This window comes from Limulus polyphemus, unplaced genomic scaffold, assembly GCF_000517525.1.
Source record: "Limulus polyphemus unplaced genomic scaffold, Limulus_polyphemus-2.1.2 Scaffold1005, whole genome shotgun sequence".
NCBI lineage: Eukaryota > Metazoa > Arthropoda > Merostomata > Xiphosura > Limulidae > Limulus > Limulus polyphemus.
In genome coordinates, this window is record NW_013666615.1 from 328,296 (window position 1) to 349,116 (window position 20,821).

General features: G+C 30.7%; 1 protein-coding gene across 2 annotated transcripts; it reads left to right on the top strand.

Moving 5' to 3' along the window:
• Window positions 1–263: 263 nt before the first annotated feature.
• Window positions 264–19,574, top strand: LOC106461655. Of its 2 annotated transcripts, none has more exons than XM_013921500.2 (13): window positions 264–385; window positions 2,537–2,653; window positions 3,953–4,010; window positions 4,273–4,365; window positions 5,483–5,644; window positions 6,418–6,573; window positions 7,211–7,306; window positions 7,646–7,775; window positions 8,182–8,307; window positions 9,405–9,415; window positions 9,984–10,010; window positions 10,470–10,640; window positions 12,412–19,574. In XM_013921500.2, exons 1-13 carry the CDS (start codon window positions 318–320, stop codon window positions 14,875–14,877), a joined length of 3,681 nt encoding a protein of 1,226 aa, XP_013776954.1. In that variant the 5' UTR covers window positions 264–317; the 3' UTR covers window positions 14,878–19,574. The 2 variants fall into 2 exon arrangements, with proteins under 2 accessions (XP_013776954.1, XP_022244375.1); XM_022388667.1 differs by having other exon boundaries at window positions 12,415–19,574.
• The last annotated feature ends 1,247 nt before the right edge of the window (window positions 19,575–20,821 follow it).

Here is a 20,821-nt window from a genome sequence, read left to right on the forward strand (position 1 = left end):
ATTGAAATACCTGACAGAAAGTCCATGATAAAACTTTATCATGATACTGAGAATTAATCATAACACAGGATAATGGTTATTTACAAAAGATTTAATGAAGATGAAACTGATTAGTTGTGTGAATTTTGATATTCATTATGGTCTTGCTAATTCTGATTATCATTGTTTCTTCTTACTAGTCAGATTGTACAAGTTCAAATGGTGGTGTTTCATATATAAATGTTGTATAACTTTTCATACTTTGTTTATTCATTCCCAGCAGTAATCTGTGTTTGGTATTATAGGGTTATCTTCACCACATTCAGAAATCAGGTGACATGAAAGTCTGTGAACGAAATCTTAAAGAACTGTTTGGAAACATTGAAGATATATACAGGTTTAACAGGTAAGTACTTCATTAAAGATCTCTAATACCAGCTAACAATCCTTAACTTAAAAAGTAATATCGTAGTTCAGAGATGAAAATATTAACAAAATCAGTACAAAAATTCCACAACTTGGTGATGTAGAAGTGGAGATGTTTTTTCAGAGAGATTATTTTCTTTAAAAGTTGTACATGTATGGTACTACTTAATACTTCTTCCTTAACAACAGTTGTGAATATAAATAGATCTAGTTTTTGGCCGGTAAGGGATATGATGTTAAAAAGAAGATTAGGAGAATAAATGTGAACATTTCTGAAGAAGAATCAGTCTTAAGGTATAGAAAATTTTTGTTGAAATAAAATATAAATTGTATTTGCAAACCTAGTATAGATGACATTTGTAATGTATTCCAGTTACTTAGTTCATTTCAGAGGTAACACTGTTTTTTCTTTCTCCTTCCTTTTCATGGAATGATCATTGTTTATGCATTGCATTAATGTCAAGTTACACACAAAACCTGATGTGCACATATTTATGAGATTTACTGAATTATTATTAGTCAAAAAGGGAATCCTATATAATTTCTCAAAGTTAACAAGATCCTTATTTATCTCTTTTTTTTTTTTCATCCCATTTACTCTGTGACCAGCTTAGCTTTTGCTGGCTCATCAACTTAATTTAATTTATGTTATTTGATATTTATGTGTGTATATTTTTACTTTGTTTCTGGTATAACACAGCTAGTCATTATATCTTTAATCTTTATAATTAAAACTCAAAACATTTTATATTTAAACCTACATCATAAATTGTTATTTGAGTTAGTTTGCTTGATCTAAAACATAACCACCCTCGTTAATGAATCACATTTTAGATGTGACCAGCATGAATATTAATACCTATAACGTGTTCTCTAGTAATGAGTATCGAGTACAGACTCATTAGTTATATCAGTCTATCAAAACCATCACCTTTTCATTAGATAAACATAAAAAATGATGAACCCCCTGTAATGTTGACACTCACTTGTGCTTGTGTAGTCAGAGATATATCTATAACCCTAGCAACCTCTACATAATAATACCAAGAACTAGTTTTTAAATGAGGCACATGATGTATTAGGAGGTTTAGTGTGCATAGGAGGTTGTGCATCTACAGTATACATTTTTAATATCCTGTTGTGGGTCGAGTAATTAAATAAACTGGAAATAGTGAGTAATATCACCAACAACAACTTACAAGTTATTTGTAAGTACACAGCTGTGTTTTTAGTAAGTAATGACTATGCAATATATACATAGATAGACAAAATAATATTGCAGAAACTTAATTCTCAGTTATTAGTGGAATTTTTGAATATATATACACATATATATATACACACACACACACATGTATATGCATCTGTATTTTAATATTACATTCAGGACAGAAACATCACTAGAAGGTTGCACTTTTCTCATTCATTTATATTGTGAGATTGGAAAAAGAGATATGTGTGTTCGTATTGTGCTTACTAGAGTTAAGTCTGAATTCTAATCTTGTTCGTGTGTTTATTGATTTTTAGAAATAGAAGATTAATGTTTTGCATATGAAATGTGTTGTGTTAAAATTGTTTCATGTGTTATTTTAAGTGTTATTGCTGAGTCACAGTGTTAACTACATATTGTATTTTAAATATTACTGCTGAGAGTGATGGTGTCAACTACATATGTTAAGTGTTACTGCTGAAAGTCATGGTGTTAAATGCATATGTTATTTTAAGGGCTACTGCTGAGTCACAGTGTTAGCTACATGTTATTTTAAGTGCTACTGCTGAGTCAGTGTTAATTACATATGGTATTTTAAATATTACTGCTGAGAGTGATGGTGTTAACTAATTTGGTATTTTAAGTGTTACAGCTGATAGTCATGGTGTTAAATACATATGTTATTTTAAGTATTACTGTTGAGAGTCAGTGTTAACTGCATATGTTTCCATGACTGATGGATCATTTCATGTTGTTATTATTTAAATAGGCCACTGTTACAAATTATATTATTATCTAATTGTTAAAAACTATCTACACTTAATTAAATATTTGTTATTTTTAAAGAGATTGGTAACTGAAATGGCTTTTTATTTTTGGTTTTTGAATTTTATCATTGATAACACTGTGTATGTTCTTTAGTACGTTTCTAGAAGAGTTAGAAGAATGTGGGCTGGACCCCGTTGCTGTTGCTCGCTGCTTTGTAAAGAACAGCACAGGCTTTGTTATCTACACTCATTATTGTACAAACTATCCACGGTAAGTGTGGATTCCAAACTGTTGATGGTGAGCTTGCCCTATAAACTTTCTATAGTAAGTCTGTGTTTCTGGGTGTGTTTTTTTCAAAGTATCCACTGTAAGTTTATCTTTCAGGCTATCCATAATATGTCTTTCAGACTACCCATAATGTGTTTATTTTTGCAAAGTAACCACTGTAATATTATCTTTCACCAGTAGTTGCATCTGGGATTTGTTTTAGTTTATCATTAATTTAGTTGTATGTTTGTGTGAAAATACTTTTGAATGCATCAATAGACATTCTCAAACCAATGGAATAAAAGTTCAATTGGAAGGGTACCTCTTGCAAGAGCTATCTAGATTAGAAAAAGACCTTTTCATCTCCTCATTTAACTTTCTACATACTCCAACCTTAAACAGTTGGTAGATTGTGCAACATATAGTGACTGTAAAATGTGCTTAGTTACTGTACTGTACATAAACATTGCCATAAGCAAATGAACCCTTTGGGTTCTAAACACTTATAGTAAGTAAAGAAAATGAAATATAAGTAAAAAGTAACATAACTGATGCTGTTTCTTGAAATTTGAATGAAGTATAATATGTTTGGGTAATTGATACAGTAATAAATACCAAAATTTTATCAAAAATCAAAGTGCACATGATGTTTTTATCTGTTATTTGTGGTCTTAAGGGGGGAAAAAAAAGTGTGTGCCATCTAAAGCATGGCTAATTTTTGTTAATACAGTTAAGATATATTTAGACCTTTACATGTAAGGTAATCTGTAACAGATTAAACAAATAGTGAAATGAACACTAGATGAAATTGCATGAAGGAAGAGCTGTAAAATACTTCCCTCACTCACAAGAGCAAAGACACACCTTTATCTATCAAAACTCGTTTCCTTCCTCGAGAGGTGATCTCCATGCTTCTATGAAAAATATGACAGGCGTTTCACTGGGGAGGGTTGTTAACCTGGTTATATGTATGAAAGGTTATTTGGCTTGAGCAATGTTCTAATTACATTCCCTCCATGTGATTTTCAAGAAAGGTTGAATATAATAATAGGCTTGTTGATTAATTTGATTGTTTACTGTACTTGTATAAATATTTAACAAATGTTTATTTGTTCTCTAAAGCCATACACCTAGGTATTTATCTTTTTAATTATTAAAATACAATACAGATGCTTAAATTTTGGATAATTATGCAAATAGTATCATTATAAGTAATACAAAATTTGTGTTTATCTTATGGTATTATTATTATTTACAGGCTTCTTTTTTTCTCTAATGCTAATATATAATTTTTTGTTTCAGAAGTGTATCAGTTATCAAAGAACTAATGAACACTTTAGAAACTGCAGAAGTCTTCAAGGTAAGATGTATAATAGTGTTACTTATTGTTTAAAAAAAACCCATTAAAATTTGATTTTGTTTGCTTCACACATAATATACCTATGAATGAATATTACTTTTTAAAGTATTTCATAAAACTAGTTTCTGTATTGGTTAAACTTACACTAATAATTAAAGACTAATACGAATTTTCTTAAGTGATAATGAAAAATAATTCATTTTGTCAGTGTTCAATTTTGAATGAAAACCAGAACCTTCATTAATAACTAGTTGTGTTTCAGGAAAGACAATTAGCTTTACATCACTGTCTACCTCTGGGTTCGTACTTGCTGAAGCCAGTTCAGAGGATACTGAAATACCATTTACTCTTAAATGTGAGTACATATTTTATATTCTCCTAACCTGATTTTACATTTTATTAAAAGTGAAATCCTCACATCATTGTTTTTACTGTAGTACCACCTTCTGTAAAATGTGATTGGTTCATTTTATTGTTTGTTTTCCTTAAGTTAGTACCCACTCCTGTCATTTTTTGTTGAATTGTATACTCTGTTAATCATAGTACCATGTGTAAGATCTCTAGCTTATTGTATACTCTGTTAATCATAGTATCATGTGTAAGATCTCTAGCTTATTGTATACACTGTTAATCATAGTATCATGTGTAAGATCTCTAGCTTATTGTATACACTGTTAATCATAGTATCATGTGTAAGATCTCTAGCTTATTGTATACTCTGTTAATCATAGTATATGTGTAAGATCTCTAGCTTATTGTATACTCTGTTAATCATAGTACCATGTGTAAGATCTCTAGCTTATTGTATACTCTGTTAATCATAGTATCATGTGTAAGATCTCTAGCTTATTGTATACACTATTAATCATAGTATCATGTGTAAGATCTCTAGCTTATTGTCTACTCTGTTAATCATAGTACCATGTGTAAGATCTCTAGCTTATTGTATACTCTGTTAATCATAGTACCATGTGTAAGATCTCTAGCTTATTGTCTACTCTGTTAATCATAGTACCACGTGTAAGATCTCTAGCATAATACCAGCTCATGTGTCTGAGATCATTAACATATTTGCATGGTTTATTTCTTCATGAGCTGTGTATTTGAAGGTTTACATATAATATAATCTGCTCTTCAACAGGGTATTTTCAGTTTCTTCTACAATTAATAACATCACAGTATTATTTGTTGATAATGTCAGTGTTACCTGCAAAGTTTTTTTTTTTCTTATATTTTGCTAATTTTCTCCATAAACAATGACTTATCAAATCCGTATATGTGAGACCTCCAAACTAATTTGTACATGCTAGTGCTGATAGAGGGAAGTAACTAATTCTTTAAATTTAATTTTGATGAACATATTAATACTACTGAAGCTTGAATATTTTATGAATCTCATTTTGTAGTGAAGGGCTTGTAGGATGTTAAAATGAATGATATATATATGTATGTACTTATTTTTTCTTTTACAGAACATTGTGAAACATTCTGACAAGGAGAGTGATGGTTATCCTGACATCAAGAATGCTCTGTCAGTGATGACAGGAATAGCCTATCACATTAATGACATGAAAAAGAAACATGAGCATGCTGTCAGGGTTCAAGAGATTCAGTCACTGTTGTACAGCTGGGAGGTAGGGGTTCAGAGAAAAATTCAAGCTTTGTGTCTCAAATTAATTTTAAGAATGCTTCATCTCATGTTTTTAACCATATTATTTCTTTTAATGTAGTAATACTTAAGAGTTGTTGAAAACAGATAATCTAACTGTTACTTGATACAAAAAATGTGTGCATTTAAAGCAGTTAGATTTAAACTGTAAGGTTGTAAACCATGTGGGTTTAAAAGAAGTATGCTAAAATAAAACAATGAATATGGAATTTTCTTCCAGTGTATATAACCTACAGTTCAAGTAATATGTTAGGCAAATATAGCTGTATAGAATTGTTTTGTTTTCAAGAAACTTCATAATAGAAAATTGGAAAATTTAGTTTTTTTCTGATTTTATTATAATTTTAATTCATGAAACCTAGAAAATACATTTGTCAGTGTGAAACTTAAGTCTGGTACTAATTTGTTGATTGAATTAAAGACTTAATCCACTGTTTCTTACTTGGTATAATGTGTGGTTGTTTAAAAGTGATAAAAACATAAAGGAAATTATTTTAATACTTACTCAGTTTACTTCACTCGTGAAACAGTTATTTACTTTTACAGTTCATTAGGTAGTTTTAAATTATTTTCAAAGCAAATAGCTATTTTGGTTAGTTTATATATGCAGTGTCACAAACCTTGTATCAGTTATATACTTTGTTGTAAGTTGTAGAATCAATGACTTCTAGGTGGTATGACTTAAGTCATGTGAAGTGAAATAATTAATACATCAGAGTTACATTAATGAATTTGTAGGGACAAGACCTTACAACATATGGAGAGTTGATGGCTGAGGGTACTTTCCGTATGTTTGGAGCCAAAGCTTTACGTCACCTCTTTCTTTTTAATAAAATGTTGCTCATAGCTAAGAAAAAAGAAGAAGGAATCCTTCTTTACAAAACACACATCATGGTGAGTTCTATGAAACAACTTCAGTTTTAGAAAAATTTGATGTTAGCTGTAGACACATGCATCATGTTGAGTTCTATGAAACAGACTTCAGTCTTAGAAAAATTTGAAAAAAAAACAACAACAAAGGAGTTAATGAAATTTTGGCTTCACATTTCTATGTAAAGATATTTGAAGATTTTATATCCTAAATTGGATGCAGTAAAGGATCTGAAGAGCATTCAGCATTTAATTGTAAACAAACAATAGTTGGTGTGTCTCCTGCGTCATCACTAACTGTATGTTATCACAATAACAACAGACTTTTATGAAGAGCTCTTAGAATTGAAAGATGATGTCATAATTTCAAACAGAAGAGCAAAGAATGTGACTGAGATGTCCTAATGATATTATAATGAATAAGAAAGGCAAACACAAATCTAATTTTAAACATACTTTGAAATAGACAATATAAAAATAAATTTCTTTAATGGATTATGTAGGATAGTGTGACATAGTTCATTCTTTGTTATAGTTTTCTAGATAATAAAAATAAGTATAACGAAAGATTCTTTTATAAGTCGCAAAAGAAATGCAGTGACATGGAAGAGAATATATTATGTTGTAACTACAAGATGTTTATTGTTTTTAATATTTTCAGTGCTCAAACTTAATGTTAATAGAAAGCATCCAGGGGGAGCCACTATGTTTTCATGTAATACCTTTTGACAATCCTCGTCTCCAGTACACCTTCCAGGTATGCATATTATCAGCTGTTTAAGTTGAACTTCTGTTAATGGTTATAGCAAAATCAGTTTGTTTTGAGTTTTTGCAAAGGAGCATAATTTAAGGAAGTTTGTTGACCAGCATGATTGATTAGTATTTTGGCAAAAACATCTAGTGAGGAAATACATTTATGATAGTTAATGCTAAAGTATTTTACATTACATTCTGTTTTGAATTTTATATCTTGTAATAATTGCTAGAGTTCAACTTAAGGTGGTAAACATAACATTAAAGTTTTTTTCCCTCATAGATAGTTAAGTGTACACAAATATAAGTTAAAGTGTTCTGAACTGTTAAATGTATAACATAGGCTAGAAACCTGGAACAGAAAAGGGAATGGTGTCTGGAATTGAAAAGAGTTATATTAGAAAACTACAATGCCGTAATCCCCTCCCATGCTCGGCAACTAGTCATGGAACTGGGTCAGAACAAACAGGAAAGTAAGTTGAAATCTTTTAAGATTGAAGTCCACCTTTTCACAGTTGTGTTGTACACAGAGAAAAAGCATGTTAAATTTAGCAAACTAAACAAGCAACTTTGAATAATAAATAAATAAAAACTTGGATACTGTATTGATATTGAATATTAATTTCAGGTTTGTATATAGATTAGAAAAATAAAACCATCCCAATTAAGATTCAAACCCTGGTCATTATTGATTAAGTTTATGATGTTACCATCTTGACTTTAAAAAGTACAGTTGGCCACAGTATTTTAAGATGAAATATGAACATGAGTTTTAAATCTCTTGGTTTAGTACTTGTTTCATATCAAAAATTCTCTTTTTATGTATGTGTGTGTGTAATATTAAGATAAGATTGAGTTTTCATTACTATACTGATTTAGGCCCCGTACCTATGGATAAAAGCAGTACCAAGAAACAGCTCTCTGCCCCTGAGTACCTTGAAAAAAGAAAGCAGGAAAGGAGAAAGTCAGAAATAAATTTGAATCGAGCTTTCAAACTTAAGAAAGGTGAACACTAATTTATCAAATTACAAACTTACAGAAAGAAATCATAAGAGATAACATTTAATTGAACTTTTTTTAATTTGAACAAAAATTTAGAAAAATGATCTTGAAATGTCACTTTCAATAGGACATAGAGGTAGTTAGGAAAAACGATCTAGAACAATTAATTAATTAAACCTAAATCTATAGACCATTTAAAATAATTTTTTAAACTATAGAAGTTGAAATAGAATAGTCTTTTGGAAAATGTATACTCAACATTCTTTTCAAAAATAAAAGTTAGTTGTTTTATAGACTTGCTGAATTTCATTTTTGTAATTGTTTATAAAATATACTTGAGATTTGTATGAGTTCAAAATTGTGAGATTTACAGTGACTACTTGAATGTTGTGTAGATTTATAGTAATATTGAAATGAAAATAATATTTTTCCAAACTATCTTTCTCAAACATACTGATTGATTACTGAAAGTCAGAGCTAAAACAAAACGTGAAGGTGAAATTGTGGTTCCTAGTACTTCTTATTAACTGCCTTTAATTGTCGTTTGCATCTAATTAGTGATTTTTGGTTTGGCTATGTATGTTCAGTCAAGTGGGAAAGATCTTTTAATGAAAATTCTTAGTGTTTGTTCACTACCAAAATTCTTATCTTGTCAGTCACTTTTCTATTTTATGACAAGTGGTTTTAGGTGATTGATTAAAATACCTATTTAATCATAAGTAAAAAATTTATGTGGATCACCTGGCAGGAAAAAAAATTTGGTTTGGATTTAGTGTGGTTACTTTATCTTTGGAGGTTTTCTCTGTGTCTAATAACACTCTCCGGTTATTAGCAATTAAAGACCCACTCAATCTTGAATGTTATAATAACTGATTATTCAAAATAAACTGTCTGTTGAAACTGGCATTGTATGATTATTTCTAGCTGTGAGAAAAAATGATATAGCATCAGCATTGTTCTGGACTAATTAGTTTTGAATGTTTTTATAGGCAGAGCAAAAATTATGCAAATTATATAATTCTTATTGCAGTCAGAATAGCTTAATGTATGAATTTATTGATAAAATAGCTAAAATTGTTCTTCTTTCTTTCTCCTTTTAGGTATCAAGAAGGTAAGTGCAGATTTATATATTTTCAGAAGTTTATCTAATGGTTTATATATTTTATTTTGTGGATTTCCCTATGTCATCAGGAATTATCATGTCATTACCTCTCTTGTATTATGTGATATGTAAGGCTAATTAACTTCAGTTTTTACCTAATAAAGTTAAATGATTTAAGTTTTTATCCATTTATCCTTCCTTTGCTGTTGGTTATCATACAATGTTCAGTCATGAAAGAGAAAAATTAAGAGAGAGAAATGGTGAGAAAAGTCCATTAAAAACATTTTGACATAGTTGCAGAAAAATCCAAAGAGTTTCGATATTAATTAGAAAAATTTGTTTTGTTTCGTATAATTAAGTAAGAGAAGTTTGGAGTGTCATCCAATTTTTTGTGCTGTAATACAACAGATATTATATTATTGCTCCCTTAGCCTTCAAAAAATAACTAAAGCTTAGAATATTAATTCCTTACAAGATAGGAATAATTAGAATAAGATATTCAGATTTTATACATAAATATTCTGAAAATATTAAGACGTATAAAAAGTTTATTATTATGGTTTTTTTTTCCTTTCAGAATGATACCATTACTGGCTCCAAAAATGTGAGTTTTATATATATTTTTTTTGCAAGCCCTTAAATTTTTATCTTCCTAAAATACTTAATCTATTCTGGAAACATTTCAAATCTGTTTTGTTCTGCTAAATTACAGTAACCAGATGTTTTAAGAGTATTCAAGTTATTCTTAAGAAAATCTTCTTTGGACAAAAGTCACTTTAATAAACTTTCAATTCAATTTAGAAGAGTATCCCATAAATTAAAAACAAAAATCAAGTTAGTCTTTTAATTAACTCTTTTGAACTTAGCCATGAAGTATTAACAGAAAGCAATATGAAGACAAAATGCCTAGCTTTCAAGTGTGTAAAAATACTTAACATTTTTTAATATTAGTCATAGAAAAATATTATCATAATGATTATATAAATGAGTTATTGTTAGGTAGTTTATAATAATTATTTAGTTCAAGATGAACTTGTTAAAAACTTCACTTTAACTCTTTTAGTCAACACCAGAAACCCGGAGAGGAAGAAGGTTACGAAGTGCTAGCCAAGATATAGCTTCTTTCTACAAGAGTAAAGATATTAAAAATTGTTACGACAGTAATCAAAGCAATCTAGATTCTCCAACAACTTCAAGTGGCAGAAAAGAAAAGGGTGGCATTAAACACCACTTTGTAAGTAGATAACTGATTATGTAGAGAAAACAAAAATAATTGGCACTTAAACTCTTGAATAAAGAAGAAAACATATTTGAGGTGTGTATAGGTACTGAAAACATAAAAAAGGTTATTTAATTTATGAACATTTCATGCTTTAAAAATGCTTAGAATGCCTTTCCTAAAAGGGATGCAGAAATTAAAAAACTTATAAGAAACTAACTTTATCACATTTGTTATTTATGCATAAGTTCACCAGAGAAACACTTAACAGTAAGTCAAACATATCAGAAGTGATTGGTTCATCATTTTTGTTTACTGAGTTTTTGAATACAAAATGTTCCATGAAATGTTTAAGGTACTTGAAAATTATGCAAGAAAAATTACTTGCTTGTGAATTTGCATGTCACAATTGAATGGCTAGAAAAATAAATAAAACCTCTGTTGTACAGCTTACATCATATTTAACATGCATTTTGTCACTTTTTTTTTTTTTATGCCTACACTACATGAATATAATGTTAAAGCTAAAGCTATTTTTGCTTTAAGCTAGTGATTAGAATGAGCCCCATTTTACACTAGGTTAATAAGGAATTGGCATGAATCCAAAATTGGAATATTTACTTGCAAGCACAGTTGAACTTTATTAACCTTTTAAGTTAAACAGTTGAAATCTTGAGAGAGGAGATGTAACTACTGTAGAAAATGTTATCTGGTGTTTCTACCATAAAGTATTATAAAAGTGTTCAGATATTGTTATGTATGCTCAATTAATTGGTAGTATGTCTTTTATCATACTTAAAAGAAATTTGTCACAAACATATAAAAATTAGATAAAATTTCTTGCCTATTAGTATATTTAGTGATGGCACAAAAATGCTTCTCTATAAACCAAAAAAAAATACTAACAAATAGTAAAATTCCTATGGGGATGAAGTTAAGATTTTTGGATGACTATGTTATACCAATTCTCACGTATACATCAGAACGTTTGACAATATCTCTAAGTATGGAAAAAGAGGATTGAAGCAACTGAATTGGAAGCCAATAAGCATGGTTGTGAAATTGTATATTTTATTAGAAAAAATATGTATTTTGGAATATGGTTGTATGTTTCCATTCTTTTTTTTTATGTGTATAATATGCTAGTCATTATCTATACAAGTAAGTACATTTTACTTTAATGAAGAAAAAAGTATTTAAATGTAACTGATTTATTACCCATTGTTGCTATATCTACATTCCCATTTTCTGTGGTGTTCTCACAACAGATAGTGCAGATAGCCCTTGAGTAGCTTTGCGAGAAAATCATTAAATAACGACAACACCTGTTAATTTATCAGAACAATATGATTAAATGTAACAGATCTACTACCCATTGTTACTGCACGTACATCTTTTAATTTAGTAAAACTATATATTTAAAAGTAATAGATGTTCTACCCATAATTAACAACATCTACATCTTTCAATTTAGTAAAACAATATATTTAGAAGTAACAGGTGTTCTACCCATTGATAACTAAAATTATATCTATTAAAACAACATAAATGTAACAGATTAAGACTCTTTGTTAATAAGCGTACATCTGTTAATTTAGTAAAAAGTATTTAAATGTAGTGAATTTACTACCAGTTTTTAATTGTTTCAGATAATTCAGTGAAAAATTGACTAAACAGATTTGCTACCCAATTAACATAGATATGTATGTGTGAAGAACTTGCAGATTTATCATTCAAAGTTGTTACATAAAGTTGATTTTACTATTACATATATGATTTGTTTCAGCAGAATGCCAAAAGCCCTAGAGTTGAAGAGTCTACACGTCCGGCATCTAGCAAGGAGTCACTGTCTCAAGTTTCTGCAAGAGGAAGTACACAACGAGCTAGGCCTCCATGGAGAACTTGGAATAGCTTGCCTGAAGAGACCACTGACACTGAGGTGGAAGACAATTATGAGACACTAGACTTTAGCCGACTTCTGCAAGTGAGACCACCGCCTCGTACTGCTAGAACACAGGAAGAGATGCTAGAAGACTTGGCAGGAGAATATGTTACTTTTGTATTTGCCCATGCATATGCTTGCAGAGACTTGGGTTCACTAACTGTACCCGAAGAACCTAGAGCCACTATCACAGTCCCACCAATAAAGAGCGACAGCAATTTGGTTTCTTCCATTCAGTCTCCAGTCAATGCACCAGATGAAGTTAGAGAAACATTAACAACAGTAGATGTTAAGTATCAGAAAGACAATCTCTCTGAATCTGAAAATCTAAACAACAATCCTCAATGTCAGATTAACAGTGTTTTACAGAACAGAAAATCAGCCAACTGTGACAGTCTCCTAACTTTTTGGGATAAGTTAAGCAGAGTACAAGGTAAAAATCCCAGCTGTAATATAGACACAAGCAGTACTTCAAGTGAGTCTTCTTGGAAAAACAACACTGCAATTCGAAGAGTACAGTCATTCACAGGAATAGCAAAGGCCAAAGTTGTGTCATTACAGCACTCTTTCTCATTCCGGCAGCCATCTAAGACAGTTCACAATGGTTTTTCCCATAGTGCAGAACATTGCAAGCTTGATGAGCAGCTTGAATTGTCCACCATTCCTCCAGCATCTTCCAGAGATGACTTAAGTCCCACAGCACCAGCTGTCTGGCTTACACAACAACGGAAGCACTTGGCTGATGTTTATAGTAAGTTTGGATCTCTTCCCCGTAGTTTTCAGCTGGCCCAAGAGTACAATTCTGTTTCCCCTACATCCAAAGAAACTGAACCTGCTGAAGGACAGAGAGCTCGCAGAAGGGTTACAGAAGGTAACAGAACTCAGTATGCAGACCATCGCCCATTTACAATAGCTTCTGACAAACCTTGTCAAGTAGACTTAAGGGAGGACCTAGATGGATACATGGAAGATTCCTCTCACATTGAAAACTTCTCAAACCTTACTTCAGGTGATGAATTGACCGTAAAAGATACAACAGTAACCAGTGCTACTACACCAGCTGTCAGCATTGAAAATGTTTCTATTCATCCTACACATAAATTATATGGACAACCAGGAACAAGATATGCTATTCTTCGAAATGTGCTCACAAATGTAAGTTCAAAGATAGCAGCACTCAAATTAGCCTTAGGATCTCCTTCTCATGAGCAATCGGATACAAGTTCTATAGTCTCAGAGGGCAGTGATCCCCAACACCGCTTCAAACGTGGGTTTTTACACAGACGGTCTGCAAGTCGGAGTAGTGTAAAAAGTGACAAGGATATAAGTTCTCGAGCCATTTCAGCCAATTTTCTTCATTCTCTTGCCAAAGCTTACTCAGCATTAAAAAAACATAGATTAAAAAGAGAGCTAGTGCCTAAGAGTTTTGAGGATATTAAGTGGCCTGCAGAAAAGAAAATGCCAACACCAATAGCAGTTGGAAGTTCTGCTGTTGGGGCTCGTATTGCAAGACTTCATGAATCAGAGTATTCTGTTCCAAATACTCTTATGATTTGTCGCCAGCTACGAGCAGCAAAAGAAGCAGAACTGAGACCAGATAGTTTGTTTTCTGATTCGTCAAACACAACTTCATCCAGTGATGGAGGTGTGGGGGGTAGTGTTGTCACAGGTGTTAGTTGTAGTGAAAATTCACAACCTATTACAAGGGACATGGAGAATGATGACGATGATTCTCCTTCTGATTCTAGTGATGATTCTGTTGACAGTTTTTATGAGAGAACTTTTGAAGCTATAGAAAATTCATTAGCAGATGAAATGTTTCGAGATTCAGCTATTTATAGTGACCCTGAAGAAGCTGACCTCGGCGCTTTAGAGTCTTGCTCACCAATCAAGAATGAAACTAAGCAAACTACCTTAGATAAAAGAAAACCTTTGAATTGTAAGGTGGCATATTTTAACAGTGATTTGAACCTGTCAACACAAAATTTGGACTTTCATATTTCACGTCCTGTCAAAGGTGCTATTGTACAGAGGTTAAAAATTTTGGAGGAGAACTTGAAATTTCGAACAGAGGGTTATACTGGACATTCAGCTGACAGCATGAGCAATCACAGAGAGCCATCACTGAACTGTAACCATAGAGACGTGCACGAAGAAAGCGAAACAAGTTCAGAACACTCAACCTCGACTGTAAATACTGTAATGGAAACATGCCACACGTCATCTGTTGAAGACTTTCCACAGCCAAGACAAGTCAAGGGATGGGTGAAACACATTGTTGACAAACTGCAAGCTGAGAGCAATGTTTAATATGAACTCTACTTTCAGAGATATATATATAACAGTAAAGGAAACATCATTTTTTTACATTTATCAAAACTACCTTTGTGGTATGCCTTCTATTTAATGAAGTGCCAAATCAGAAGAGAGGTGCCTGGTAATTATTTTTATATAAACTTCTTAGTGAGAGGACTAGTTTTGTCCAAAGTAAATACTAGTTTCATTTAACTGCAACAAAGTTTGTGACAACTGTTCTGTATACCAGTTTAGGTAAGCAATAAAAAAAAAACCTCTTCAAATCTTCTATCTAAGCCAAAGTCTTTAAAGCTTACATGACCATGACCACAAACAGCTTAAAACCTAGGACTGATTTTGATTTACCCAACTTGCTGTGGTTTCAGCCTAGCATAGTGCTGCTGCTATGTGGGAACAGACCTTGTTTCTAGTCAAGTTAGGCTTTGAAATATCAAGCTTAGAATGTATATTTTCTTCTTTTTTGTTTAGAGTAGCAGTTATCCTTTTGCTTTCCAAAGATAGTTTCTGTTAGTTTTGGGTATGAAGTTAAACTTGGTTCACCAAGACTACATTCTAGTACAACAAATCAGTGGTCATCTGAATAATAAGTTTTTTATAAATGGTGTCTCCAACAAAGTTTGTGACTGATCAATAACAGTATCAAACAAATATCCTAAGACCGTAAAGATTTTTTAGACAGTTTTTCAATTGATGTCAGAACAGAAGATTGAATAAGGTCACAGTTCTTTTTTACTGGTAATAGTAAAGTAACTTAAATCACAAATGTGCATTTATATCTATATTTCTTAAAAAGAAAGTAATGTTAAAGGACCAACCTTTATACCAATTTTATTGAAAACATTTTGTGTAGCTCTTATATAACGTTTTTGTATTAATTATTTGTGCTATATTGGTAAAAATGCCCAATATTCAATTAAAGCAGTATCATCTTGAAATGAAAACAAATTGTACATTAGTCCTTGAAAGGAATGTGTAGTATTAGTAGAGAACAACAAAACTTCTTCAAAATGTTCTCTAGTAGTTTGTGTACTTAGTTAATGGCAGATGTAGTTACCAGACATATTACCAGAGGGAGATAGTGTATGACATAGTGTAATGTATTTTTAGTTATATCTGTTATGCTACTATTTAAGCCTCGGTTCAACTGTTGTATAGAAAATCTTTGTTGTAGCTTTATTAATTTCTAAGTTGTTTGATATCTTAAGATTAAACATATTTATTTTGATTAATTAATGCACAGGGTTAGTAGTTTCTTAATACCCCCACCATAGTTAAAGTGATAGGTACAAGGCTGACAAAGGTATTGTTCATTTGAGGAATCATGGGAAATATTTGGAGTTGCTCTCTTACAGTTTCATGCAATCTTTTTAGAGTAACTGACTGTTACATAGTTAAGTGTCAGATGCTGGAGGATGGGTAACATTGAAAAGTTTATAACTGTCCAGTCAGTTCAATAGACTTGTTCCCATGGCTTTGAGTCTTTTATTTAGAACCATTTAAATGAATGTTTAAAAATATTTATCTGATCATAAAATGTGACAATATTAGAAATTTGCTTTTTTGCATAGTTAATATTTTCATTTTATGCAGTCCTGTTTTAATATTATAATAAAATATTACTTACTTTCTATTAATCATTTCTCCAATATTATTTCTACATTGTTATTGCTTACATATTCAAATACCCAGTTTATTGGTCAATGTGATCTGAACTTTATTCAATACAAATATACTAGTTTTTTATTTTAAGTGACTAACGTAATTTCAAATCTTACTTGATAAATGAAAGAATACAGATATGTCTGTTGTTGTTTTCCAATAAACCATACAATTAAGCTACTTGTTAAATTAATTATTGAAAGACAACAAGGACCACAGATATATTTATTTTAGACTGTTTTATTTTCATTTTTCTCAGATGTTCATCAGCTCATTGGTTTGGTGAACAGAAAATCTTATTGGATTACCTAAACTTTTATGACATTCAGTTTTATGTTAAAAAGGAGTAAACTTGAAGATGTGTCATTCCTTTGTTTATAAATATAAGCCTAATATTTTATTTCATCAGTAACACCTGTAAGATTTCAAATCTTAGTCTGAGCATGCACTGAGTAAACAAACTGCGAGAAATGTTACTGGATTTTAGTATTATTGACATCATTAGCTCACCTGGTATTCCAAGGTTTAGAAATGTTATTGAAAAGCCTTCACTCTCAAAGTTCCTAAAATCAGCAAGTTTGAATATAGTTATTATTGGCAAGTAGAATTAGCTGTACTCTTTAGAAACTTTAGTAGGCTCCACCTGCTAGCTGTGAGATGCCAATTATGAATTCTCTGATGTGGGATAAGGTTAATACATAGCAGCTAACATTTGATATTGTACTTGACCTTGATGTTTAATATAAAGGTCATGGTAACTAAACAGAGGTCAACCTCTTTTTTTTTTAGTGTTTTATCGCATATATTTTGATATAGATATGATTCAAAGACCAAAGAGGAGAAAAAAAGTCAAGATCTAAGTTGAATTGTGCTTTTTTTTTCAAATAAAACTTGCATACAATAACATGGTATTAATATCACCCAAAGTATAACATCCCAGACAAATCTTAATAATTAAAGGCAAAAGGTAATTGGTTAAAATAAGGTAGTACTAATAAAGTAATTGCTAGAAAAAGAAATAGACATCAAAATTAAGAAATCGAAAAGTAGCTTTTGGTGCAAGATACTTTTGTAACAGATAAAACGAAAAACACTTGTATCCTTCTTAAATTTGTCCTGTACCTAAAGATGGCTCTTTCTTTTTTAGTTTTACTTCTGTTCTATTAAAATATCGACCGACAGTTACATATTACTTTCTTTAGTAATATTACTTGTACTTTGAACTGTGTCATTAAGTTTTTAACATATAAATTATGCATAGATATTTCCTATCTAATTCTAACATTGCTTTAAGTTTTAATCTGTTTACATAATTACCCTTTTCTTTTCTTTTTTCTTATAAAGAGTTAAAAGTGTTGCTTTCAAGTTAATGTTTATCTGTTTTCATACAAAACGTATAACATTAAAGCATTTGACACTGTTGGATAAGAACTTTATAACATGAATACTTTTGCTTTTTGGAATAACTAAAAAGGTTTGCATGACTTTAGTAAAAGAACCAGAACCTCTTTTTTTTTTCATGTTTTAAGTCAAGGTGTAAAAAGGACCAAAAACTAACTAGTTTGGTTAAAGTATGTTTAAATTTATTCTCAGTTTTCATTATCTCCAAGAAATAGTTATTTTTTGTTAACCTTGCTATTTTGATGCTTGCTAATTTGTTTATGGCAATTCAGCAAAGTATATGATTACAAAAACTAATAAGTTCTTAAGGGGGGGGGGGTGACTGAGTTCTTAAAAGTATTTTATCTGTCGTATTATTATTAGGTTGTAACAAAATATAATAGCAGGAAAAGAGCTGTGGAAACTATGTACAAACATATATGGTATTAAGATGGTAGAACACAGAAATACAGGATATTTATTTAACATCATTCTGAGAAAAACTCATTTTATATATGTATATCTACTAAAACGTGGGTCATTAATTTTTGTCGAGTTACTACTAAGACTTGGTTGACTAATACAGAATAAGAATTTGTGTTTTTGCAACAAGAACCCTTGTTAAACAGTTGATAGCTAAGATTTCATACATAACTGTTTGTTGAAAGGTGTTTACCAATGACATTTATCCCAGTTTTAATATACAAGGTTGTCAGTGACCAATTTTTATAAAAAGTTCTTGATGTTTCCGCCCATTCAGTGGACCTTAGTCCACTGTTGGAAAGTGAATGTTCCTAATTGCAGGAAGTGACCTTAATTCTTTCTATGTGATATACTTGAAATTACTAAAAATATAGATTTTTTTTATTGTGTTTAGTGATGGTTTTTCACCAGGAAACTTCAAGATAAATATTAACTCTATAGCTTATCACTTATGATGGCACTACGGTACATAAATGCAGCTTTATCAACATTAATTATAGTGTCTTAAAACTGAAACTGTAAGTAATTATTAACTTGATTATTATAGGTTACAGCTGGGTTCCTTTAATACGAGTTATTCACTAAGGATTAAAACACTTAAAAGTTCCCATATTCAACATGTAGTGATGTTGTCGATATCTACAAGCAATGTATAAAGAAATACAATAACATCTTTAAGATTGAGATTATTACTTTTAGTTAATGATTTCATACAAATAAATGAATGGGGACAAAATATGTGAAATAAATCTTAATCAGTGTACCAGTATATGTATTGTCAGTATTACACTTCCTTGAAAGTTACCTAACCAGTGTATGTGACATTTAGAGCATGTGCTATATGCATTTTGTTCAAACCAGCAAATTAACTGGGTTACTGACGATACTCATTGTGTGTGAACCTAGAGCTAGCTGTTTGGCAAATTTTCTATGATCAGTAAGCATGTCTTTCTGTATAACTGAATATATGCAGACTAAAAGGCTTTAGAATGGGGCATATATATATATATATTGTATATAACCTTTGTGTGACATAGTCAGTGTAGCTTTGTATCTAGCTTGTATTACATGTCTGAACCAGTTATGTTTTGTAACAAAGAAATCAGACTTTCTCTGTCATGGTTTTATATGTAAGACTTAAATAAACAATGCAGTTTGAACAAGAAATTCACTGTAGCTAGTAGAAATAATGTTCAATTTTTTGCAAAGTTGAAAGCCTTGGTAAAGGGAACAACATATACATTGAAATATCTATTATAAGAGGCCTAATGTTATTTCTTTGGTTTGCTGATGAGCCTTGAATAGGTGAAACTGCAGTCCACAGCAAAGGGTACAGCCAATCAAAGAATGCATTAGGCCTCTACATCACAAATTATCTTTCAATTTCACCTCTGGTGAAAAATAAATAAATAAATAAATCTTTAACATATACATAAAATACATTGAAATAATTCTGTTCCTATATGATTAATTGCTATCTACCTATCTTAAAATTTACTGAAGTGTTTTACCCTTTATATATCAGTAAGTTTTTGCCTGTAGCTTAAAATTAATCTTTCAGATTGGAAAAGTTAGCAATAACATAATCTGCATTTAAGTTTATTCTTTAATAAAACCATTGTGCTATGTTACTGTTATACTCCCTGTCAGTGTTGGTAATTTCCACAAACATACACTAAAGACACATTTTAAATATTTACCAACCAATGTATAGTAGCGTAATTTTAAAACAATTCACAAAATGCAATCATGAGTAACAACAGGAGAAAGCTTGTGTCCAAATCGATTTTATATATAAAAAAATGTAGAGCAACAAGTACACCAGTCTATTATATGTAAAAAAACTAGTAAATGAGTACTTTTCTCACTCTCACTGAAAATCTGTTTACACAAAACTTAATCAAAGAGTGAAGCTAAAATTAAATGTTTAAAAATTAACATCACCAATGAAAAACTTTGATACCCAACATTCTTGTGAAACACCCTTCTTCAGGTACGTGATCAATGTAACTATACAAATGTTGTTATGCTGATCACATACAATTTACTGCAGGGTCTTTGGTTAAAGTGTTAGTAAAAATGTTTTGTTTATTTAATTTCTAGTGCAGCACAGAACTTTGTTTACTAGTTTTCAGTAATATCAATTTACTAAGTTAATAGGGTTAATAATTAACTGAACTTTTCATATTAGAGACTGTAGCATGTGCTAGTTCAAAAGCCTTCCTATTCTCTATTAAATCAACCTAGAGTTTTTGTTGTTTTTCTTTACAAATAGTTAATTGTGATCAGCCTAAATTTTCCCCTTGCATAACTAAGTCTCTGGGCATGCAGAACAAAAAAGTATTATGTATTACTTAATGATTTTAGCAATATGCAAACTGCTGCATGAAGATATAAAAATTCCATAAGAAACGTG

Excerpts from the sequence above, each read along its gene's own strand:
- LOC106461655 (XM_013921500.2), top strand. The coding sequence starts at position 318 with ATGAAAGTCTGTGAACGAAATCTTAAAGAACTGTTTGGAAACATTGAA. Across the intron at positions 10,011-10,469 it reads CCATTACTGGCTCCAAAAAT|TCAACACCAGAAACCCGGAG; the intron begins GTGAGTTTTATA and ends TAACTCTTTTAG. Across the intron at positions 10,641-12,411 it reads GTGGCATTAAACACCACTTT|CAGAATGCCAAAAGCCCTAG; the intron begins GTAAGTAGATAA and ends GATTTGTTTCAG.